This window comes from Dendrobates tinctorius, unplaced genomic scaffold, assembly GCF_039654945.1.
Source record: "Dendrobates tinctorius isolate UK_male_01 unplaced genomic scaffold, ASM3965494v1 ptg000086l, whole genome shotgun sequence".
In the NCBI taxonomy this organism is placed as follows: domain Eukaryota; kingdom Metazoa; phylum Chordata; class Amphibia; order Anura; family Dendrobatidae; genus Dendrobates; species Dendrobates tinctorius.
In genome coordinates this window covers 48076023-48101238 of record NW_027361754.1, presented here as the reverse complement: position 1 = coordinate 48101238, position 25216 = coordinate 48076023, and the positions used below count along the sequence as shown (strand labels likewise).

Sequence of the window (25216 nt, the reverse complement as noted above, 5' to 3'; positions counted from 1 at the left end):
TAAAAATCTATGTATTCACTATGGGGTCATTTGTAATTCTGCTTCATATTTCTCCTTCCTCTAGCTACATGAAAGCAACTATGATGCCGGAAAGGCGTTGCAACGTTTAGTGAAGAAGCCAGTTCCCAAGCTGATAGAGAAGTGCTGGACCGAAGATGAAGTGGTAAGACGTCACGTTAGAGCAGCCTCCTGTCACTGGTGTTAGATATCCATAAATTACATCACACAGAAAAGAAGTCATTTATAACATACCTATAAAGGGGACGGTCAGACGCAGCTGTTCCTGTTTATAAGGACACTTGGATACACCTAACGGAATAAATCTCTGCTTTGGCCTCTCAGCAGTGTATAGGTGGATCACACATTAAAAGCAAGATAAGATGCCACAGCCTATAAAACATGATAAGGCCCTTAGAAGTCTTGGATGGAGCGGAGGTGATGGCAGGTTTATGTCTTGCCCTCGAAAATAGAATCAGATCGTGTTGCCTGTGTCCGTTTTGGAAGCACTTTCAATAATACATGGAATCCATATCTTGTGGGTCCCAGAAACAGGAAAAAAAAACAATTTAACAGATATGGATCTTGCAGTTGTCTCTTCACCCTCATAGCTCTCCTTATGCCAGACCTAGAAAGGAATGATAAAAGTAAAGCAGATATCGCTGCCCTCGCTGCTCGTCAGTCTGTAGCATTTTCTGCATGATCCTAAAACATTCAGTCTCATAGAAATCCCACAGAAAACACTGGGGTTAATCTCTTGCTAATCTTTTCCATTTTTGGCTGGTGACTGACTGAATAGAGTAGAGCTTAAAGAGAGTAATCCACCGTAAAATATATATAATATACACAGACATGAATTTTCTTTTAGGCATGGATCGATTAAAAATAATCAGAGGTATGCTCACTTTCCAGTTACCCACGGAACCAACACAGACTGCTCCAGAGGCCCCACAGACTGGCAGCAGTGGATGCCCCGTTTGGAAGTCACAGTAGCGGTCAGGTGACATGAAGAGTGCATAATCAGATGTTTCTCCAATGACTGCTGCTGCAGCCAATCACAGACTGCAGCGGTGCTGTGACTTCTGAACAGGCAGACACCACTTCCAGAGTGGGCAGAGACATGCAAAGTAACCTATCCTTGATCCACAAGGGTGCTGGAAGGAGAGTATGTTTGCCATTTTTAATCTGTGCCAAAAAAATATATACCAGTACTTTTTTTTTTTTCTCTTTTATAGAGCGGACGTGGATGAACTCTTAAAACACAAAGTTGATTTCTGTATATATTTCTCAGTTTTTGTCTCTTTTTAGCTTTCTTTTTATAAGTTGTCCAGTGTTGAGAAAAAAATGTGTAAAACCATGGGGGGGGGGGGGGGGGGGGCAGACTCAGCCGGTAGAAAGTATTGGCAATTTTTTCAAGAGCAAATGTTTTCCCTCCCTTTATTTTGTCCTCCCGTGTTTCCTAGTTGAGATGTTTCCAGGGAAATCAATTAGTTGCTGTCGATTGTCTTGTCATAATTGAGTCCTACAGCTTGTGAGCCTATTGACTGCAGAGAACAGTGGATCTTAACCATGTAAATCCATGTGTATTAGTGATACCGATGATGACTTGTGATAGGGAGCACGATGGCTCAGTGGGTAGCACTGTAGATTTGCTGCACTTGGGTCCTCGATTCAAATCCCACCTAAGACAACATCTGCAAGGAGCTTGTATGTTACATAGATTTCCTACTGGTACTGATGGGAAATTTAGATTATGAGCCTAAGTAATGGGATAGCGATGTGTTTAAAGTGTTGTGCAATATAAGCGAGTAAAATAAATAATAAATAAAATGTATGAGAATGACAAGTACACAATTACCAGAAAGTCTTATTAGCGTGGACAAGTGCACAATAACTCCCTTTGTCTGATAAAGCCAGAAATAGTGAAAGCGAATTTCTTTGACATGAACTGTAGAGCACAAGTTACATAGTAAAGGGAACTTTTGCCAAGTTGTAACCACCACCATTTACCTGAGGAACTGACTGTAATGGGACTGACAAAGATGTCTGTAGCAGTTTACTAAACAGAATCTGATCATTTTCTATACAATAGGAAAATCTCAGCGACCTGCCATTTTCCGCTACAATGCCGCTTCCTATATTTGGCACTAAATGTCTTTTGTTTTTAATACAGAAACGGTTCATCAAAGGATTACGACAGTATGGCAAGAACTTCTTCAGAATTAGAAAGGAATTGCTTCCCAACAAAGAGACGGTGAGTTTCTGTTTGTCATCATTAGTTTCTTAAATGTGGCCCTGCTTTTTAATGAGGTCAGGGCCACGTTCACACTATCCCAGAAAGCAGTTTTGGTGAGACGCAAGCTTCAATACTTGTGATGGGCTGCAGTGCAGATTTCGGTCACTGTTTGTGACTACAGTTCTGGTACAGGGAGACTGGATTGTGATGGGACTTGGGGCCAGGAGAAGTGTGACGGAATACCTGTTGCCTGTCATGCCCAATAAAGACTGAAGATATTTTATCGGTCAGCAAGTGCCACATTTTCCCTCTTGTTGATAATTCTAAGAACCTATTAAAGAAGAGCTGTTGCAACTACTGTCATTACTGTTTGAGTAAATTCTTGCCACTTCCCGAGAGATCACAATTCTGTAGCCTCTTTTCTACCGAGCTCTTGTGCTGTGTCCCTTTTCTTATTCCTCTTGGAAATATAAAACCACATGAACTGAGGTGGGACCAATCTCGTCAAATGGTTGTGTCCCTACACAGTGTGACGTTGTTAGCTCTGATTTGATATGGAGAGATTGTATAGGGACCTGTCTAGGTGACACACAAACTTCCAGGAGGAATAACTGAGAAACAGCACAGTGCAGATTTATAAGAAATGATGCTTTAGAAGCAGTGGTTTTATAACCTGAAAGCGCCTGGACATAAAGTAGCTCCTCAAAAAACGACTATGATTTTGTGACCATCCTTTCTATGGATAATCTAATGGTCAGGTATGCCTTTCAGCCTGATTCCTTGGCTGTGCCTGCTACACACCTGATTGTTCCTATGACTGTGGTTGTAGGAGCAGGGATGGTGAAGTAAGAAGCAGATGTAGCAAGTAGTTGTTACCTGTTTCCATGGCTTTGACCCCCTCCAAGTTGCTAATGTCTCCTAATTAGCACTAATGTTTCACAAGTAAATCACAAGTGTAGTATTTGTTTTTTGCTCCTTTGGAGGTGTTTGTGTGGAGGGCACCCGCTGGGTGACGCTGTATTGGCTGTGCAGACGTTAGCTAGCTGACTGTCTTTTTAGAATCTATGCAGGTAGATGTGTGAAGAACATAATGAGTCTCATGTTTCCTGGCATTATAAGTTCTCTTGTAGACTTGCATTTCCTACACCCCCACTTCTAGTGTTATCTATCACCTGATTAACATCTGTGGGTGAAGCCTCCACCGTACACGTGTGTTGTAGTCTTTAGATGCTATTTTTATGTAAGTTTTTCCCTGTCCATGAGCACTGTGGCCTTTGTTCCAGTTGGCAATAAAAAGTTAGTTTTTGGTATCTGGCCCATCAGAAGTATCCTGCTTCTTTTCTTGCATACTTGAGTATTCAGCATTAGCATTTCTGCATTTCCAATTTGCCAAGTTAAATCTGCTGCTCCATAAATTATAGTACAGATGTGAGAAGAATGTGCTGAAAGCACAGCAGGGGGCACTGTACAGATGTCTAGGAGCAGACTGCTCTTTTTTCTCTTTCCCTTCTATTTGTGGCAGGAATGCAGCAGACAAGACCAGGGCTGTATGTGATTTCCAAATGTCAAATGGACTCGAGCATTGATGGAAATGTCAAAAAGCAATTTTTTTTACCCTAAGAGGAAATGGATAGACGTGTGTGATTAAGCCGCTTCACACAATGTAAAATCTATATAAGGCTTATACACTGGGTGCAGAATTATTAGGCAAATGAGTATTTTGCTCACATCTTCCTTTTTATACATGTTGTCCTACTCCAAGCTGTATAGGCTTGAAAGTCAACTGCCAATTATGTAAATCAGGTGATTTGCATCTCTGTAATGAGGAGGGGTGTAGTCTAATGACTTCAACACCCTATATAAGGTGTGCTTAATTATTAGGCAACTTCCTTTCCTTTGGCAAAACGAGTCCGAAGAAAGATTTGACGGGACACTGTAAAGTCAAAAATTGTGCGATGTCTTGCAGAGGGATGCAGCCGTCTTGAAATTGCCAAACTTTTGAAGCGTGATCACCGAACAATCAAGCGTTTCATGGCAAATATCCAACAGGGTCGCAAGAAACGTGTTGATAAAAAAGGCGCAAAATAACTGCCCATGAATTGAGGAAAATCAAGCGTGAAGCTGCCAAGATGCCATTTGCCACCAGTTTTGCCATATTTCAGAGTTGCAACGTTACTGGAGTATTAAAAAGCTCAAGGCGTGCCATACTGAGGGACATGGCCAAGGTAAGGAAGGCTGAAAAATGACCACCTTTCAACAAGAAACATACTGGAAGATAAAACGTCAAGACTGGGCCAAGAAATATCTTAAGACTGATTTTTCTAAGGTTTTATGGACTGATGAAATGAGTGACTCTTGATGGGCTAGATGGATGAGCCCAAGGCTGGATCAGTAAAGGGCTCCGACTCAGACGCCAGCAAGGTGGAGGTGGGGGGTACTGCTATGGGCTGGTATCATCAAAGATGAACTTGTGGGACCTTTTTCGGGTTGAGGATGGAGTGAAGCTCAACTCCCAGACCTACTGGCAGTTTCTGGAAGACACCTCCTTCAAGCAGTGGTACAGGAAGAAGTCGGTATCGTTCAAGAAAAACTGATTTTCATGCAGGACGATGCTCCATCACATGCATCCAAATACTCCACAGCGTGGCTGGCCAGTAAAGGTCTAAAAGAAGAAAAAATGACATAGAAGTTTTTTAAGCGAAGCCCAAATGCTTGTCGAAAACTGGCAGTCTGAAGGTTCACTAACAGTGGCTATACGACCGTCTAGTGAAGGGTGATCATGCAGAGGCAGCCATATCTATTCCAGTCCATTTCAAGCTATGTACAAAAGATATTTTTGACAACGTGGTGCTTTCGCAGACTGAGAACTAATGATCGTACATTGCAGGTCGTTTTTAAGGAACTGTTAACTTTCACTCGACGAACCGGTTTTCTAGATTATATCGTTCCATTTTCATCAACTATAGTCTCATGGATACTATACAGTGAAGTAAGATGTACTTTGTGGAGATAAAGCCTCAAGGGCTGGCCTAAACTATCGGACTGTGTTGTTGAGTTGACACTTGTATTGCCAGAAATCTTTGTATCCTGTCACCAATGCAAATCAAAAAGTAAAACTGAAAAAAAAAAAAGGACATGTTCAAATGAGGAATAAGCTCTCTGGTCAGCCAAGGCACAAGTCCATAAGGTTGAAATCCATAGGAGCAAAAATACTGGTAAAGATGAGAATTTGAGATGGAGACGAGAAAAGGTCTTGAGTGAAGATCATGTTTGGTATCGTACATGTTCATCCTTCTTCAAAGTGTGTTTTTTTTTTTTTTCCTGGACATTTAATTTGCCTCATTGTTTTTGGCTCACGTGAAAAAATTATTTCATGCATTACTGGACCTCTATTTCTCATCAGCTCCTGTTGGGTTCACTTCTATTTGACATCCTAACATTGCCTAGAAGCTGGAACTGATTTTTTTCGGTGCACATTGTGAGACGCATGGTCATGTACTATGCACTTGTGCAGATTATTTTCTAATCTCATTAAGTGGATGAGGTCTGTAGCTCCAGTAGTATTGGCGTCTAGGGGAGGGCAGATGGCCTTGTAGAGCGAGGCTGATCCATCTTTGTGAGTCTGAGCTTCATGGATTCACTGTAAGAATAAGCCTTTGGCTTACTATTGTAATGAATCCATATCATGGGGACATCCAAGCGCAGCATTACTGTATCCTGCTTGTGCAGAAAGGGTTATATGTGAGCCATAGAAACCTTGGCTCCCACCACCCCCATGAGACCTACATTTCTCTGGCTCATTTAAGTCTCTGGAATGAATCTGCCTCTGCAAATATTGTCATCGCCTGGTTTCCCGGACAGAGGGTGAATCAGATGAATATAATGGCCGCTAAGAGCTTCTCTCTCGTGTGTTACATCCGTACTACGTCTGCTTTTATTAGTAGAATAAGCTACAAGATAAATGCCAAACTATGAGCCCTCTTGCATGGCGTAAAATGTTAGAAAAAAAAAGCCTTGGTATCTTCTTGTGCCTCCTGAATAGCCCACGGCTGGCTAGAACTCTTACAACAGCCATCACTTTAAGCCCCCGTCACACACAGCGATCTCGCTAGCGAGATCGCTGTTGAGTCACAAGCTGTGTGTGACAGCTATCAGCGACCGGCCTCCCTGCCGGGTATCGCTGATGGCTGTTGAAATGTCTGGACATTTTTGGGGTCGCTGGTTTCCCGCTGGTCAGCACGCATCGCTGCGTGTGACAGGCGGGAGACCATTGACCAGCGAGCAGGAGCTGGTAACTAAGGTACACATCGGGTTTCTAAGGGGGCGCGCTGTGCCTAGAAACCCGATGTGAACCTTAGTTACCAGCGCGCTGATGCAGGGAGCTGGTAACCAAGGCACACATCGGGTTTCTAAGTGCTGCGCGCCCCTTAGAAACCCGATGTGTACCTTGGTTACCAGCTCTCTGCATCAGCGCGCAAGTAACTAAGATACACTTCGGGTAACTAAGCGACGTGTGTCGCTTGTTACCCGCGTGTCGCTGGTCCTGATCGCTGGTGAAGCTGCCTGTTTGACAGCTCACCAGCGATCCTGACAAGGTGATATCGTTGTCGGGATCGCTGGTGAGTCGCTATGTGTGATGGGGCCCTTAGGCTTTCTTACTAGACATGACAGCTGAGCTGTTAAAAATGTTTTCCATACACCCTTGTAGCAGATGTTGTGCCTTGGTCTAACTGTACAAAATTATGACATGTCTCACATAATTCACTGCTCCCTCCCAGTCATCTCGACGTAGCTTGCTGGTGCCAGAGTGTATTGTGTGGGTATAGCTGTGTGTGTTGCTAGTGAAAATATCTAATATAAGGTGCATATGCACCCCTCTATTATCGGAAACGAGCATTGCTAGGACTGCCGATCACCTGAAAACACTTGTTCGTTAGGGCGAAATGATTTTTTTGGTTTACCCACAAGATCGTCATTCTGAGACATGCATCGTCCTCTACAAACAGGGCCTCTGCTGCTGAGAACAATAGCCGCCACTGCGCACTGCATGATCTGCTGCTGATCGTTTTATATGCACATCTGATGGGGTCTGCCTGCGTAAACAGGCTTTTAAACAACTGCTAATTCGCAAAGATTTACTGATCGGCGTTCGTTAACGCTGCCAATCGGTAAATGTAAATGCACCCGGTTATTGTTGGAGATCGGCGAACTGCTGCTTATTAGCTTGATTCACTTGCTTGCTTCAAATGCAATCCAGTTCTGTCTGGGGAGGAGACGACTGCTTGTCTTACTACCTGCTGATGTTAGCTGAGAAAGAGAGGCATCCTAAATACATTTAGGACAACATTGGATCATTCAGAGATCCACAATGAACTTCTGGAGTGAGTTTGCTGCACACGCCGAACTTTTCAGTTTTTGAATTTCCACAAAAATTTAAAATAACCAATAAATTTCGTTCAACTTCACAATTGTGTCCCACTTGTTGTTGATTCTTCACCAAAAATTTACATTTGGTATCTTTATGTTTTGAAGCATGATATGTGGGAAAAGGTTGAAAAGTTCCAGGGGGCAGAATACTTTCGCAAGGCAGTGTATCATAAAACCTGAATCACAGAGGCACTTTCCATGGTAGTTAATAGTCTTTTGTATGCAAGAAATAGATACGTTTGTAATTATTTTTTTGTATCATGGATGAATATTTCTGTTTTATATCCACCCCAATGTTTTCCTCCAAAAAACTACAGCAAAAACTGCATGTGATTCACGTCTCCAATATACCTACCCCAACTGTAAAGTAAAGCTGTGCCTGTGGAGGGAGTGTACTAGTTACTGTAGTTCTGTGATTACAGCAGCATCTGCACTGATTAAAACAAAAGGTGTACGAACGTTGTGAATGATCACGTTAATCGAGGTGTCTTCTAAATACAATGTCATCTCTGAGAATCTGCCTTAATGTTCACTTCATAGGGTACTTGTCCTTTCCTGGTCAAAATCTTCCATTACTTTTCCTCCATCATATCTTCTTTTCTCAGAATTTGCTTGTAAGGGAGAGATTAGTGTCAGGCTGGGGGCATACTTGACTTCTGACAACTATGTCTGTTGGCATACAGCTGCCATTATTTATTTTCTTTGAAATCCGCTTGGAGGTAAATTGCACCAGAAGGTGATCCTGTGAGCAGGGGATAAAAAGGCTTGAAGGACTGTGGGTTTCCGTCATTGCCAGGAGGTGATTTGTGCTTAATTAACAGAGCTGCTCCTAGGATGGAGAGCATGACGGCCTGGTATGAATATTTCATCAGAGGACAGAGCGGCGGGGGTGATCAGGGCAGGGTGTTAGTAAATCATGCAGGCTTGTAGGTCCATTACAGTGCTTTGTCAAAGCTTGTGCACTTGTCATGGAATGTCTTGTATCAAGGGCGGCCTTGGAAGGTGGGTGCCTGTCAGCTGTGTAAAAGGGTTGTTCAAAAGTGTGCCCCTTTATTCAGCAACTTATTTAACCCAAATAGCGTCATTAATTCCACATTGCGTTACAGTCATTATCGAAAGTGTCCTCATTGGGGCTCACAATCTACATTCTCTATCAGTATGTATTTGGCGTGTGGGAGGAAACCCACGCAGACACACTGAGAACATACAAACTCCTTGCAGATATCATCCATGGTGGGATTTGAACCCAGGACCCCAGTGCTGGCCTGCTGCAGCAAAGATAAATATTGAGTTCATGCCTCATTTTTGCACCCTACATGCAAATGCTTGCACAAGCGAGCAGCAGCCTGTTTTTCTTTTCTCCCATCGGTCTGATCCTCCTTGCCACTTCTGCTAGATATCACATTGCTGCCTTCTCTAATTGGATTTCCCTTATTTATATACTTTCTACACAAAACTACAAGAAATATTATGCTATAAAAAAAATATAGTAGCTTGTATCCTCATTCAGGTGATTAATCCTGATGAGATGTTGACCATAGTTGAGTTACAGGTCCTTTAAGGAAACCTGATGCCTGGGCGCCAGCCTTATTTCGCTGTTTGCTTTCATGCCTGGTACAAAGCTGGGAAGGTTGAACTATGCACTGTAGGTGTGATACCTCTGATAAGCAGCCTGTAGCTGGCGGGCACCTCCCTGTACACACGGCTGCGCATTCATTACACATTGTTCACTTAATAAGGAAATGAAAAGCCTAGATCTCTGTGCACACGCAGATTACCTTCAGGTAACTTCCCCTCATTTGTTCTGCGTATGTCGCCTCCTAAAGTTTAGGGCTTTATAGCTTATTGTGTCTGCGTTTGCTGGTGCAGCACCTGTCCAGTTGCTATGGTTGGCACATCCTTTAAGCTTGTTTGGTTGGTATTGGGCTGAGTGCAGACGGAGTTTTGAGCCCTGCGGATTTTTCCGTGCAGAATGGAAGAAAACCGCAGGTCAAATGACCTGCATTTTTCCTGCGGATTTCTTCCATTTTTCACGCGGTTTTCATGCGGTTTTTGTGCGGTTTTCCATTGCGGTATTCCCCCTGCGGATTTGGTGACAGGGGAGATAGAAAACCGCACAAAAGAAGTAACATGCTGCGGACTTTGTACCGCGGGAAAACCGCGCGGAAAAATACGCAGCGTCTGCACAGCGTTTTTTTTTTTTTTTACATTCATTTTAAAGCTACTGTACATCACAATGCGGATATGCAACGTTTCTGCGCTGTAAAATCCGCTGCGGAGCCGCTGCAAATCTGCATCGTGTGCACATGGCCTTAGGGCTCCTGCTCAGTGTGATTGGCAGCTGCTTTTCTGATTTGTGCTCCACTGAAGATACCCACTAATGTTCCTAGTTGCCACCACTTTTTTACCCTTTAGGCCACAACCCCTTTAGGACAGCAAATATTTTTCTAAAAGCTTCCTATGTATGTTTGCAAATATTTTTTTTTTCTAGTTTTGCAGCAAGTATGTTTGCCATTTTGTTGCACATAATGCTTTTCTTGTATGCACACTGCTGGATTATTGTTTAGTACTATGAGGTTTATATACCATAGAGTCACAATCTGCAATCTGTTGTTCTCCCAATGGGGCCAGAAAATGACCACCTAAGCTACAAACAGGCATCCGTAGGGTGACTGAGCTCAGCGGCTGATTTGGACTGCTTTCCCGCTCGTCATGAACGTGACTTCACCATTTGTGTGGCTTGGAGACTGCATTGAAGTTATCCCGCAATATCAGATGAAGGGCTTTACTGCTTTATATTTTACCACTTAACCTGTGACGAGATGATAGTAAGCTGCCTTTTTGACTGTACTAATGGAGACTGTATTGCTTGTACCAGGGAGAACTTATCACCTTTTATTACTACTGGAAGAAGACTCCCGAGGCCGCCAGCTCCCGTGCTCACCGCAGACATCGCAGACAGGCTGTTTTCCGTCGGATAAAAACCCGCACTGCTACTACACCTGTGAACACGCCATCCCGGCCTCCTTCTAGTGAATTCTGTGAGTACATTCAGCGACGGGCTAAGCAAGCCTTATAACCTCAGCTTGTGTTTGAAGATCATGTTCCGCGCTGGGCATATTTGCACAAAGAAGCAGAACGGAGCATGAATTGTGTAAAATCTGATAAGGCACAGTCTGTGAGGTTCATCCAATTACAGCTGTGGACGTGTGAGCGTACAAACCATCACATTTCTGCAAAGTGACCGCATAATGTGCAATGTGTGCCCACTCTCTCCATCACTGCCCACTGAATGTGTCTGGCCCTTTAGGGTAAGTTCACACTATGCGGGGGGGGGGGGGGTTTATGCAAATTTTCACCTGCATTTTACAATACCAGCTGTGGCTATGAGATTCCAAAAATCTCATGCACACACCTTGTTCTTTTGTCATTCGTATTTTGTGCGGTGCATTGTTTTTTTTGCACAATAGAGCATGTCACTACTTTCATGGTTTTTTTTTTTTTCAACATTTTTTCACCCGTAGACCTGAATGGGTGTTGAAAATCGACAGATAAACGCTGGTATAAGGCTGGTTTCACACTGCCGTTTTTTAGCGCTGTGCGTCCATGCGTCCTGCGCCCTTATCTTTAACCCCTTTCTACCATATGATGTACTATCCCGTCCATGTGCCCTGGGACTTAACTCCCAGGGACGGGATATTACGTCATAGCGATCAGCGGCGCTCACGCAGTGAGCCCCGCTGATCGCGGCCGGGTGTCAGCTGATTATCACAGCTGACACCCATCACTGTCAGGGGCCGTCACGGACCGCCCCCGACACGTTAACCCCTGGCACACTGCGATGAAACATGATCGCAGTGTACCGGGTGTTTAGGGAAGCATCGGCAGGGAGGGGGCTCCCTGCGTGCTTCCCTGAGACCCCCACAGCAGCGCAATGTGCAGCGCTGCTGTGGGGGTCTCCTTCCCTGCAGGTCCCCGGATCCAAAATGGCGGCGGGGGCCTGCAGGGAGCCGGCTTTCTCAGTGCCTGCAAAGCGCAGGCACGAGGAAGCCTTCTGCACTGCCTGTGACAGATCGCTGATCTGTCACGGCGATTTGTGATGTGACAGATCAGCGATCTGTAACATGACAGTTATGTCCCCCCTGGGCCATTGTAATAAAAGTTTAAAAAAAAAAAAAAAAAAAAGTGTAAAAATTTATAAAAAATGAAAAAAATATTCCCTATTAAATTTATTTTTTGGAAATAAAAAAACAAAACAATAAAAGTACACATATTTACACTGCGTTCCAAATTATTATGCAAATTGGATTTAAGTGTCATAAAGATGTAATTTTTTGTTTTTCAAGTAAACTCATAGATTGTATTGTGTATCAGGGCTCTTTGGATCACTGAAATCAATCTCAAATTCCTGTGATAATTAGTTTACCAGGTGAGCCCAATTAAAGGAAAACTACTTAAGAATGATGTTCCACATTATTAAGCAGGGCACAGGTTTCAAGAAATTTAGGAAAGAAAAAGGACCTCTCTGCTGCTGAAAAGCATCAAATAGTGCAATGCCTTGGTCAAGAGATGAAAACATTAGATATTTCCCAAAAATGTAAACGTGACCATCGTACTGTTAAGAGATTTGTGGTTGATTCTGAGCACAGACATGTTTGTGCTGATAAAGGCAGAATGAGGAAGGTTTCTGCCAGGCAAGTTCATCGGATTAAGAGAGCAGCTGCTAAAAAGCCATTACAAACCAGCAAACAGATATTTAAAGCTGCTGGTGCCTCTGGAGTCCCTCGAACCTCATGGTGTAGGATCCTTCAAAGGATTGCTGTGGTGCATAAACCTACTATTCAGCCACCCCTAAAAAGTGTTCACAAGCAGAAATTGTAGCAGTGGGTCCAGACATACATGAAGACTATTTTTCATACAGTCTTGTTTACTGATGAGTGTCGAGCAACCCTGGATGGTCCAGATGGATGGTTGGTGGATGGCCACCATGTCCCAACAAGGCTGCGACTACAGCAAGGAGGAGGAGGAGTCATGTTTTGGGCCGGAATCATGGCGAAACAGCTGGTAGGGCTCTTTAAGGTTCCTGAAGGTGTGAAAGTGACCTCTGCAAAGTACTGTATATAGAGTTTCTGACTGACAGCTGTCTTCCATGGTATAAAAAGCAGAAATGTGCCTTCAGGAGCAAAATCCTCTTCTTGCATGACAATGCACCATCTCATGCTGCAAAGAATACCTCTGAGTCATTGACTGCTATAGGCATAAAAGGAGATAAACTCATGGTGTGGCCACCATCTTCCCCTGACCTCAACCCTGTAGAGAACCTTTGGAGTATCATCAAGCAAAAGATCTATGAGGGAGGCAGTTCACATCAAAACAGCAACTCTGGGAGGCTATTCCGACTTCATGCAAAGAAATCCAAGCAGAAACTCTCCAAAAACTCCCAAGTTCAATGGATGCAAGAATTGTGAAGGTGATGTCACAGAAGGGTTCCTATGATAGCATGTATTTGGCCTGTTAGGATGTTTTGGAGTTAAATAGCTTTTTTGTTCAGTGAATGCGACCTCCTAATGCTGCAAATTTCACAAATGAACATTTTCAGTTCAATAAAATAGATCAAATGTTTAGAAATTCTACTGTGCCTAATAATTTGGAACAGTGCAATTTGAGTTTTTATTCATTTTGGAGATTATACTGTTATCATTGGGAGGTTTCTTCAATAAAATTTGATGTATACTCTAACGGGTGATGACTTTTATTAGACTGAATGTCATTTGTACTGACTATTTAGGAAAATCATAGAAAAATATCATTTGCATAATAATTTGGAACACAGTGTAGTATCGCTGCGTCCGTATCGATCCGCCCTATAAAACTGTCCCATTAGTTAACCCCTGTATTGAACCCCTTAAAAAATAAAAAAACAAAGCAAAAAATAAAGCTTTATCATCATACCGCCGAACAAAAAGTGCAATAACGCGCAATCAAAAAGACTAATATAAATAACCTTGGTACCGCTGAAAACGTCATGTCCCACAAAAAACGAGCCGCCATACAGCGTCATCAGCGAAAAATAAAGTTATAGCTCACAGAATAAAGTGATGCAAAAATAATTTTTTTATATAAAATTGTTTTCATTGCATAAAAGCGCCAAAACATAAAAAAGATATAAATGAGGTATCGCTGTAACCGTACTGACCCAAAGAATAAAACCGCCTTATCAATTTTACCTCACGCGGAATGGTGTAAACGTGCCCCCCAAAAGAAATTCTTGAAATGCTGGTTTTTGTTCATTCAGCGTCTAAAAAATCGGAATAAAAAGCGATCAAAAAATGTCACGTGCCCGAAAATGGTACCAATAAAAACGTCAACTCGTCCCGCAAAAAATAAGACCTCACATGACTCGGTGGGTCAAAATACGGAAAAACTATAACTCTCAAAATGTGGTGATGCATAAACTATTTTTACAATAAAAGCGTCTTTTAGCGTATGAAAGCTGCCAAACATAAAAACCGCCATAAATAGTAAATCAAACCCCCCTTTATCACCACCTTAGTTAGGGAAAAATAATACAATTAAAATGTACCGTATATACTCGTGTATAAGCCGAGATTTTCAACCCATTTTTTTTGGGCTGAAAGTTCCCCTCTCTGCTTATACACTAGTCATATACCTGGAGGTCGGCGGGGGAGGGGGAATAGGGGTGTCAGAGTTCATACTTACCTCCCCTGGCGTGGTCTCTGCAGCTTCTCCACGGTCTCCCTTCCTGCCTTCAGCGGTCACATGGTACCGCTCATTAAACTCATGAATAAGTAAGTATAGAGATATTCACCTGTCCGGGGTGTCCATCGCTGCTCACCGCTGTCTGCTGCATCCTCTGTCTGTGACGTTTAGGAAGCAGGGGGGTGCGGTGACGTGATTAGTGTGCGCCGTGCTCTCTGCTGCCTGGACGTCACTGACAGACGACATGGCAAACAGCGGTGAGCAGCGATGGCCCCCAGACAGGTGAGGTCCTGAGCAGGAGAGGTAAGTATGGCATTTTATTTTTTTTGCAGCAGCATATGGGGGGCATAATATATGGAGCATTTTATGGGGGCAGCATATGGGGACATATTATATGGAGCAGCATGTGGGGGCATATCCTATGGGGCAGCATATGGGGGCGTATCCTATGGGGCAGCATATGGGGATGCATTCTATGGAGCAGCTTATGGGGGCATAGTCTATGGGGCAGCATATGGGGGCATAGTCTATGGGGCAGCATATGGGGCATAGTCTATGGGGCAGCATATGGGGGCATAGTCTATGGGGCAGCATATGGGGGCATAGTCTATGGGGCAGCATATGGGGGCATAGTCTATGGGGCAGCATATGGGGGCATAGTCTATGGGGCAGCATATGGGGGCATAGTCTATGGGGCAGCATATGGGGGCATAGTCTATGGGGCAGCATATGGGGGCATAGTCTATGGGGGGCATAGTCTATGGGGCAGCATATGGGGGCATATTCTATGGAGCAGAATATGGGGGCATATTCTAAGGAGCAGCATATGGGGCATAATCTATGGAGCATTTTATGGGGGCATAATGTATGGAGCATCTTATGGAGCCATAACCTTTATGGAGCATTATATGGGTCATATTATTCTACGCATCATCTTATGGGGGCATTATTAACCTTTGTGCAGCATTATATGGGGTGTATTTTGTATGGAGCATCTTATGGGGCCCATCATGAACTGTATGGAGCATTATATGGGGCTCCTGATTTCAATACGGATATTCAAAAACATTTAACCTACTGATGTCTCAATTAATTTTACTTTTATTGGTATCTATTTTTATCTTTGAAATTTACCAGTAGCTGCTGCATTTTCCACCCTAGGCTTATACGCGAGTCAATACGTTTTCCCAGTTTTTTGTGGCAAAATTAGGGGAGTCGGCTTATAAACGGGTCGGCTTATACACGAGTATATACAGTATTTATTTCCATTTTCCCTTTAGGGCTAGGGTTAGGGGTGTGTTGGGGTTAGGGTTGGAGTTAGAATTGGGGGGGTTTCCACTGTTTGGGCACATCAGGGGCTCTCCAAACGCAACGTGGCGTCTGATCTCAATTCCAGCCAATTCTGCGTTGAAAAAGTCAAATGGTGCTCCTTCCCTTCCAAGCTCTGCCATGTGCCAAAACAGTGTTTTACCCCCACATATGGGGTATCAGCCTACTCAGGACAAATTGCAAAACAACTTTTGGGGTCCAATGTCTCTTGTTACCATTAGGAAAATAAAAAATTGGGGGCAAAAATATCATTTTTGTGGAAAAAAAATACGATTTTTTTATTTTCACGCCCGGGCGTTATAAACTTCTGTGAAGCACTTGGGGGTTCAAAGTGCTCACCACACATCTAGATGAGTTCCGTGGGGGGTCTAGTTTCCAAAATGGGGTCAATTGTGGGGGGTTTCCACTGTTCAGGTACATCAGGGGCTCTCCAAAGGCAACATGACACCCGCAGACCATTCCATCAAAGTCTGCATTCCAAAACGTCACTACTTCCCTTCCGAGCCCTGAGGTGTGCCCATACAGTAGTTTTCTCCCATATATGGGGTATCAGCGTACTCAGGACAAATTGGACAACAACTTTTGGGGTCCAATTTCTCCTGGTACCCTTGGGAAAATAAAAAATTGGGGACTAAAAGATCAGGTTTGTGGAAAAAATGATTTTTTTATTTTCACGCCCAGGTATTATAAACTTCTGTGTAGCCCTTGGGGGTTCAAAGTACTCACCACACATCTAGATAAGTTCCTTAGGGGGTCAAGTTTCCAAAATGTGGTGTCATTTGTGGGGGGGTTTCCACTGTTTTGGTACATCAGGGGCTTTCCAAACGCGACATGGTGTCCGATCTCAATTCCAGCCAAAAAAGTCAAATGGCGCTGCTTCCCTTCTGAGCTCTGCCATGCGCCCAAATAGTCGTTTACACCCACATATGGAGTATCAGCATACTCAGGACAAATTGCACAATAACTTTTAGGGTCCTGTTACCCTTGGGAAAATAAAAATTGGGGGTGAAAAGATCATTTTTGTGGAAAAAATGATTTTTATCGGTCGTCCATGACAGCACCACCTGAGAGAGGGGATCCGCCCTTCAGGAACAGGAAACCTACAGATACAAAAGGGCGGCACCTCTCCCACGCATCAGTTGGTTTCCTGTTCCTAACAAGGACAGAACTCCCTACAGATCGTCCGTCATGGATAACTGAATTCCCAGGCCAGCGGACCGACTCAGGTAGCGGGGGGTTCTCCTACCTCGGTCTCGCTGGAGGCCCTGGATGCGCCACGGTGGGTCCGGGTAGGATTTCCACGGCAGTGGTAAGAGCAGGCGGAGACAGGGTCCGGTGGGCGCCTTCTTCATGGAGCCGGTGAGGTAAGCGGGTCCCCCTGTGTCTCCTTCCCCCGGGGGTGCAGTCCGTTCGGCAGTGCTAGCCCCTTGCCGCGCGTCCCCGCAGCCTCTGGCGCGCGGCGGAAGTGACGCGGCGGAGGAGGCGGGGCCTAGCGCCGAAACCGGAAGTCGGATGCCGGTCGACTTCCAGTTGTTGAGGATGCGCGCCCGCCGCCTGAGGGGGCCGGGCACCTGAAGGGGAGGATCGCGGGGAGCGGTCCAATAGGGGGCCCGAACGCCGGACAGAGTTCCTGCTGATCCGGAGGGGAAGCCTTCTTAAGACAGAAGGCATCGCTGTTGAGGTGCTTCTGGAGGCCCAGCGATGGACACGACAGAAGCCCCCATGGACCCACAAGAGGTGCAGCCCGTGGCAAAGCACCCCAGTGACCAGCCTAAGAGGCGGAAGGAGGGACGTTCGAGTGGACAGAGCCACAGTAGTTCCTCTAGGTCAAAGGATCCTCCTGCAGCCCCCCATGATCCGGTACCTGTCCTCATCTGCAAGGGTAAGAGATCTGCGAGAATGTACCCTGATGCAGTGTCCCCTTATGTTTTTTGATTCTCAGGGGAAGAAGGCCACAGGGAAGCAGAAGCACAAGGAATGTGCCCTCTGTAGTTGCCCTTTACCAGATGGCCACCCTAAAAGATTGTGTCAGTCTTGCGTGTGAGGGGTAGAACGTGAGTGGAGTATCAGACTCTTACACTCTTCCCTATTTATGCAGGTAGCGGAAGAAGCTCCAAGCTTCGCTACAGACCTGAGGCAGTTAATCAGGACTGAAATAAAAGCCCTATCAAAAGAAGATTCTTCTAAAAGAAGACGGGCTAGTGTTTCCGGCTCAGAATCTTCAGTCGGCCCTAGGAGGGAAGATATCTCCTCAGAGTCCTCGGCCTCCTCTTCTTCTTCCGAAGAGGATTCCAGCCGGTTCTGTTTTCCCTTGGACCAAATGGATAAATTAATTAGAACCATAAGGTCAACCATGGGGATAGAAGAAAAAAAGACAGAACTGTCTGCTCAGGACATTATGTTCGGGGGTCTAGACCCCAGAAAGCAAAAGACTTTTCCATTAAACGAAAGAGTCCAGAGCCTGATAGACAGGGAGTGGAAAAAAACGGAAAAAAGGGGTTCTATGCCGCCTGCTTTCAAGCGAAGATACCCCTTTGAGGACCCAATAGTAAGTCGTTGGGATAAGGCCCCCAAGCTGGATGCAGCGGTAGCTAAGGCCTCCAAAAAGTCATCTATACCCTTCGACGACATGGCCTCCCTTAAAGACCCTCTAGATAAAAAGGCAGATTCCTTTTTAAAGGGCACATGGGAGATGTCAGCAGGCGCCCTAAGGCCAGCAATAGCAGCCACGTGCGCAGCCAGATCCATGATGGTTTGGCTGGATCAATTGGACTCCCAGCTAAAGGAGGGAACCTCGCGAGCTTCCATCCGTAAGTCTCTTCCAATTATCCAAAATGCTGCTGCCTTTCTGGCAGATGCCTCGGCAGACTCAATAAGCATGGCGGCCAGGTCTGCAAGTTTGTCTAATTCAGCCCGAAGAGCCCTCTGGTTAAAATGCTGGCCGGGAGATATCCAAGCCAGGTCCCGTCTCTGTTCTATCCCCTGTGAGGGTGAATACTTGTTCGGCCCCGTCCTAGACGTACTGTTAGAGAAAGCCGGAGATGACAAAAAGAAATTTCCGAGTCTGCCGAATACATCCTGGAGACGACCCTTTTCTAGGAAAGGGTATTCCCGCAGGAGGCAGGCCAGAGATCAGAACAGATGGGACAACAAGAAAACCAGAGGTACGGGCTTCATGTTCGGAGGAGGGGGGCGCCAAGAAGGTCCATCACGGGATAATAAGAAGCCGCCCCAATGACTAGTGGGCCCCGGTAGGAGGAAGATTATCTGCCTTCTACCCGGCCTGGGCCAGAATCTCAAATAGCAGCTGGATACTGGGGGTGATAGCTACAGGACTGCACCTAGAGTTCTCCTGCGTTCCCCATGATCGGTTCAGGGTAACTCCGCTCAAATCTTCCCCGCTAGAACAAGCTGCCCTGGAGACCGAGGTCCTCGAGCTACTGGACAAAAAAGTCCTGACGAGAGTTCCAGAGGAAGAGAGGGGGAAAGGCTTCTATTCCCCCTTGCTCTTGGTCCGTAAACTGGACGACTCATTTAGGGCTATATTTAACCTAAAAGCCCTCAATAAATTCTTGGTCGTACGTCCGTTTAAAATGGAAACTATTAACACCGCAATAAAAATGCTGTTTCAAAACTGCTTCATGGTGGTCCTAGATCTGAAAGACGCTTACTATCATATACCCATATGTCTAGCACACCAACCTTTCCTTAGACTGGCGGTTCAGTTGGAGGGGTCAATCCAGCACTTCCAGTACGCGGCCTTACCCTTCGGGGTGGCAGTTGCGCCCCGAGTATTCACCAAAGTGATGGCAGAGGTGATGGCCCACCTGCGCGAGCTAAACATTCTAGTCGTTCCCTACCTAGATGACCTCCTTATAATAGGCAGTTCAGCCGAGCAATGTTTAGAACAATTACAGAAAACAACGGCGGCTCTAGAGCGGTTGGGATGGCTACTTAATATCAAAAAATCCCGTTTGCAGCCATTAAAAATTCAACAATTTTTAGGCCTAACCCTAGATTCTAAAAAGCAGGAATGCCGTCTGCCCCCAGAGAAGCTGCTGCACCTGCATGGCCGGGTCCTGAACGCTTCCAACAACCCCTCCATGTCCCTCAGGAAAGCCATGTCCCTGTTGGGTTCCCTCTCGTCCTGCATTCCCGCGGTCCAGTGGGCCCAAGTTCATACGAGAACTCTACAGGGCGAAGTTTTATGGTATCAGAGGATTCTTGGGGGTAACTTAGAAGGTCGACTGACCTTATCCAGAAACACAATAGAGTCCCTGGAGTGGTGGCTAGAAAGAAATAACTTGTCTAGAGGGGTCCCTTGGGAGTATAACATTACCCGCGTGGTCACCACGGATGCAAGTCCTTCCGGTTGGGGGGCGCATATGGAGGAAATTCTGGTCCAGGGCCTATGGGAACGGGATCAGATACCAATGTCTTCTAATTTAAAAGAATTGACAGCGGTAGTACACGCAGCTAAAGAGCTCCTTATGTATCTACAGGGCCATCACGTACGAGTTCTCTCGGACAATCGAGTGGTCGTGGCCTATATCAACCACCAAGGCGGAACTCGATCCAAAACTCTGATGAATGTGGCAGGACAGTTGTTCCAGCTAGCAGAGCGTCATTTTTTTTATCTCTCACGGCTCTTCACATAAGAGGGAAAGAAAACGTCGCGGCAGATTTCCTAAGCCGCAATCTGTTAAGACAAGGAGAGTGGGCCTTAAACACCTCCATTTTCGTTCAGATCGTGCAGAGATGGGGTCAACCAGAGGTGGATCTATTCGCCACCAAGGAGAACTCGAAAACGAGACAGTTTTGCTCCCTAAATCCCAGGGAGACTCCTCTGGCAGTAGATGCGCTACTGATAAAATGGGACTTCAGGCTAGCCTACGCCTTTCCTCCCCTATCTACTTCCTCTGGTGTTGAGGAAGATCAGGAAGGACAGGGCAAGGGTCATAGTCATCGCCCCGTTCTGGCCCAGAAGGGCATGGTTCTCGAACCTCAGGATCATGTCGGTAGACGATCCTTGGGTTCTCCCGGACATCCCGGACCTTCTGTCCCAGGGCCCGGTCTTCCACCCTCAGGTGGCTGGCCTACATCTCACGGCGTGGAATTTGAGCGGTCACTGCTAAAAAGTAAAGGCTTCTCCCCAGACCTAATTGACACTCTACTAAAAAGTAGAAAAGTGGTGACAACTAAGATTTACGTCAGAATTTGGAAAAGATTCCTCCAAAGCTCAAATATAAATACTGATGATTCCGTCCCTATAGGCCAGATCTTGGAATTTTTACAAAAAGGGCTGGACCTGGGTCTCTCCACCAGTACCCTTAAAGTACAGGTATCCGCCCTAGGGGCCCTCTTTAGCTGCAACATCGCGGCTAATTACTGGGTCAATAGGTTTATCAAAGCAGCGAGTAGATCCAGACCAATGGTAAAGAATAGACTCACGCCATGGGATTTGAACCTAGTCCTCACAGCCATGACAGAAGTGCCATTTGAACCCATCTCGTCAGCCTCTATTAGGAGCCTGTCCCTCAAGATAGCTTTCCTGATAGCCATAACGTCAGCCCGTAGGGTAAGCGACATTCAGGCATTGTCTAGGCGCCCACCTTTTCTTCAGATAAAAGAGGATAGGGTAATACTTAGACCTGACCCAGCGTATTTACCAAAAGTAGCCTCCAGCTTTCATAGGTCGCAGGAAATAGTCCTTCCATCCTTCCTCCCTAAACCAACTAATGAGAAAGAGGAGAAGCTACACACTTTAGACGTTAGGAGATGCCTCTTGGAGTAGCTAACGGCTACCGATCCCTGGAAGAAGGACAATGCCCTCTTTGTCTCCTACCAAGGCCCTAGGAAAGGTCTTAGGGTGTCCAAAAGTACACTAGCCAGATGGATTAGAGAAGCAATCTCGTTAGCTTATACCTCAAAAGGTAGAGTAGCTCCGGAGAAATTGAAGGCGCATTCCACCAGAGCCGTGGCGACCTCGTGGGCCGAGAGATCGGAAGTCTCCATCGACCAGATTTGTAAGGCGGCCACTTGGTCCTCTCCGAGCACTTTTTATAGTCATTATAGGCTAGACTTGGGTGCTTCTGCAGACCTCTCCTTCGGTATCAGGGTTCTGCAGGCTGTGGTCCCCCCCCTAAAGTGGTGATTACTCTCTGTAATTCTCTCAGGTGGTGCTGTCATGGACGACCGATAAAGCCTTAGTTACTCACCGGTTAACGGTGTTTTTCGGAGTCCATGACAGCACCCGTATATTCCCTCCCTTTAGTTTAAATTTGGGTGTGCACTTCTTCCTCTTGTATGTACACTGGTAAGGAATAGTTGTGTAAAAGTACTGTATATAAATTTTGCCATTAACCATTGTGGTCCTCTTGTGCTCTGTAATCCAACTGATGCGTGGGAGAGGTGCCGCCCTTTTGTATCTGTAGGTTTCCTGTTCCTGAAGGGCGGATCCCCTCTCTCAGGTGGTGCTGTCATGGACTCCGAAAAACACCGTTAACCGGTGAGTAACTAAGGCTTTTTATTTGTACAGCTGTACGTTATAAACTTCTGTGAAGCTCTTGTGGGTTCTAAGTTCTCACCACATATCTGGAGAAGCTCCTTGGGGGGTCTAGTTTCCAAAATGGGGTTACTTTTGGAGGGTTTCCACTGTTTAGGTACATTAGGGGCTTTCCAAACGTGACATGGCGTACGATCTGAATTCCAGTTGATTTTGCATTGAAAAAGTCAAACTGCGCTCCTTCCCTTCTGAGCTCTGCCATGCACCGAAACAGTGGTTCCCCCCACATATCAGGTATCAGCATACTCAGGAGAAATTGCACAATAACTTTTGCAGTCCGGTTTCTCCTGTTACCCTTGGTAAAATAAAAAAAATTTGGACCTGAAGTAATTTTTTTGTGAAAAAAAGTTAATGTTCATTTTTTTTTTTTTTTAAACATTCAAAAAATTCCTGTGAAGCACCTGAAGGGTTATTAAACTTATTGAATATGGTTTTGAGCACCTTGAGGGGTGCAGTTTTTAGAATGGTGTCACTTTTGGGTATTTTCTATCATATAGACCCCTCAAAGTGACTTCAAATGTGATGTGGTCCGTAAAAATAAAATAGGGTTGCAAAACTGAGAAATCGCTGGTCAACTTTTAACCCTTATAACTTCCTAACAAAAAAAAAAATTTGGTTCCAAAATTGTACTGATGTAAGGCCGGTTTCACATTCGCGCTTTTTAAGCGCACGCACGGCCGGGGGTAGCTCCGCCCCCGAGCCGGCTCTCTGCCCGGCGTGCCCGCCCCTTGCTTGTAGCGCCGCCTACTAGCGGACAGCGGCGCCTGCGATCGGCGCACCCTATCTTTAGCATAGGGTGCGCAGATCGTGCGCAGGCCGTGCGCTAGTTGCGCTTTGACCTGCGCTGCGCACTTTTGACGGTGCGCCGTGCGCGCCAAAATCGAACTTTTCGGATTTTGGCGCGCACGGCGCACCGTCAAAAGTGCGCAGCGCAGGTCAAAGCGCAACTAGCGCACGGCCTGCGCACGATCTGCGCACCCTATGCTAAAGATAGGGTGCGCCGATCGCAGGCGCCGCTGTCCGCTAGTAGGCGGCGCTACAAGCAAGGGGCGGGCACGCCGGGCAGAGAGCCGGCTCGGGGGCGGAGCTACCCCCGGCCGTGCGTGCGCTTAAAAAGCGCGAATGTGAAACCGGCCTAAAGTAAACATATGTGAAATGTTATTACGTTTTTTGTGTGCCGTATCTCTGTGATTTAAGGGCATAAAAATTCAAAGTTGGAAAATTAGAATTTCGCAAAATTTCCGTTTTTTTTCACAAATAAACGCAAGTTATTTGAATGAAATTTTACCACTAACATGAAGTACAATATGTCACGAGAAAACATTGTCAGAATCACCAGGATCCATGGAAGCGTTTCAGAGTTATTACCTCATAAAGGGACAGTGGTCAGAATTGTAAAAATTGGCCCGGTCATGAACGTGCAAACCACCCTTGGGGGTTAAGGGGTTAACATGGGGGCGCATGGTCTAGCGTATGCACGCGTTAGTATGCGTTTTCGTGCGCATGTGTTTTTTGTAGTGTGCGGCTAGGCGCGCCGCATGCAACCTGTTGCATTTTTGATCCGTCCGACCTGTCTCAAAAAAACGCATGCGCACACTTGCACACGGAATGCGCAAAAAAAATCACGTTACAGTCTATGGGAACTCAGGCATGCGCATGGACATGCGCACGCCTGCGTTTAAAATCGCATGCGTTTTAAGAGTTAACATGGCTAGAAACTGGTTAAAACGCATGCGCCTAAAAAAGCAAGCGCATACAAAACGCATTATGCGGTTTTTGTATGCAATTCTATTGCGCACGAAGCACAGCGCTGAAAAACGCTAGTGTGAAACTAGCCTGAAGGGCATGTCACACTAAGATATCGCTAGCAATATCGCTATAACTAGTGACGTTATAGCGATATCGCTGTGTGTGATACATACCTACAACCCGCTCCCCCGCTGCTTATCGCTGATCGCACGAGAACGTGCAGGACTGTTTCTCGCATGGAGCCGGGCGGGAGGGCGCAGGATCGCCTAGTGTGACAGGTAAGTAGCGACCCCCGTCCCCTGCGATGTCGCTGGTGAGATCTGCCTGTGTGGCAGCTCACTAGCGACCACTTAGCGATGTACCAGCGATCCTGACCGCGTCATATCGCTGGTCGGGATCGCTGGTACATCGCTAAGTGTGACAGTACCTTAAGGCTTTGCTGTGTTTTTTGTGTCAAAACCTGATTCTGTAGAAGAAGGGACAAATCTAGCATGCAAAAAAAAACAGCAAAAAAAGCTATAAAAATGTAGCAAGCCTGCTTTTTTTTCTGCAGCTTCTTTCCTGCCAAGAGGTCAGGTTTTGCTGCAGAAAAACCTGCTGAAAAAAAACACCTGGTGTGAACTTACCTTTATGGTGGCCGGTATGTTGCCTAGTGAGCAGCAGATGCATGCTTTAATGAGAAAATGTCCCTAAGCATGACAACATATTAGCAGTGCACAACCCAGTAGCATATTAGTTTGAGACACTAGGCACCAAGAAGCCATAGGGTCACATTCAGGAACCACTCCAGAAAATTATATGAAAAAGGAGGAGAGCGGCGTATAATAGTTAAAAAGATTAATCTTTATTAAAGGACAAGGTAGCCATAAAGTTAAAAAAAAAAAAAAAGTGTCCAACAAGACAGACATACTTGACAAACATGAGTCATCTACAACATATAATTAATTCCCTACCAGGATGAGGGGTGTGAACCATTAAACAGGGGGGAGGGTAATATACTGAACAGTGGGATATCACATTGTAGAAGAACTAAATGAGTGTCCTTACCATGAATAGTAAATACCTCCCCCTGAGAAAGTAGGGATAATATCCACACGAAACGCGCATTGGGGATTGTATCCATCCTGTTCTTTGGTCCTCTTCCATTTCAGGTTAAGATGTTGTGCTTTCATTAGCATGCTTTTTCTGACCAT

The 25216-nt window shown here is 45.5% G+C and overlaps 1 protein-coding gene across 8 annotated transcripts in view; it reads left to right on the top strand.

The window, feature by feature from the left end:
* RERE (arginine-glutamic acid dipeptide repeats) overlaps positions 1-25216 on the top strand; it is a 403316-nt gene that overhangs the window by 338380 nt on the left and 39720 nt on the right. For all 8 annotated transcript variants that reach the window (XM_073585354.1, XM_073585355.1, XM_073585356.1 and 5 more), the window contains 3 exons: positions 65-163; positions 2171-2251; positions 10539-10701. In XM_073585354.1, the coding sequence (XP_073441455.1) occupies positions 65-163; positions 2171-2251; positions 10539-10701 (343 nt within the window). The remainder of the gene's footprint in view (positions 1-64; positions 164-2170; positions 2252-10538; positions 10702-25216) is intronic.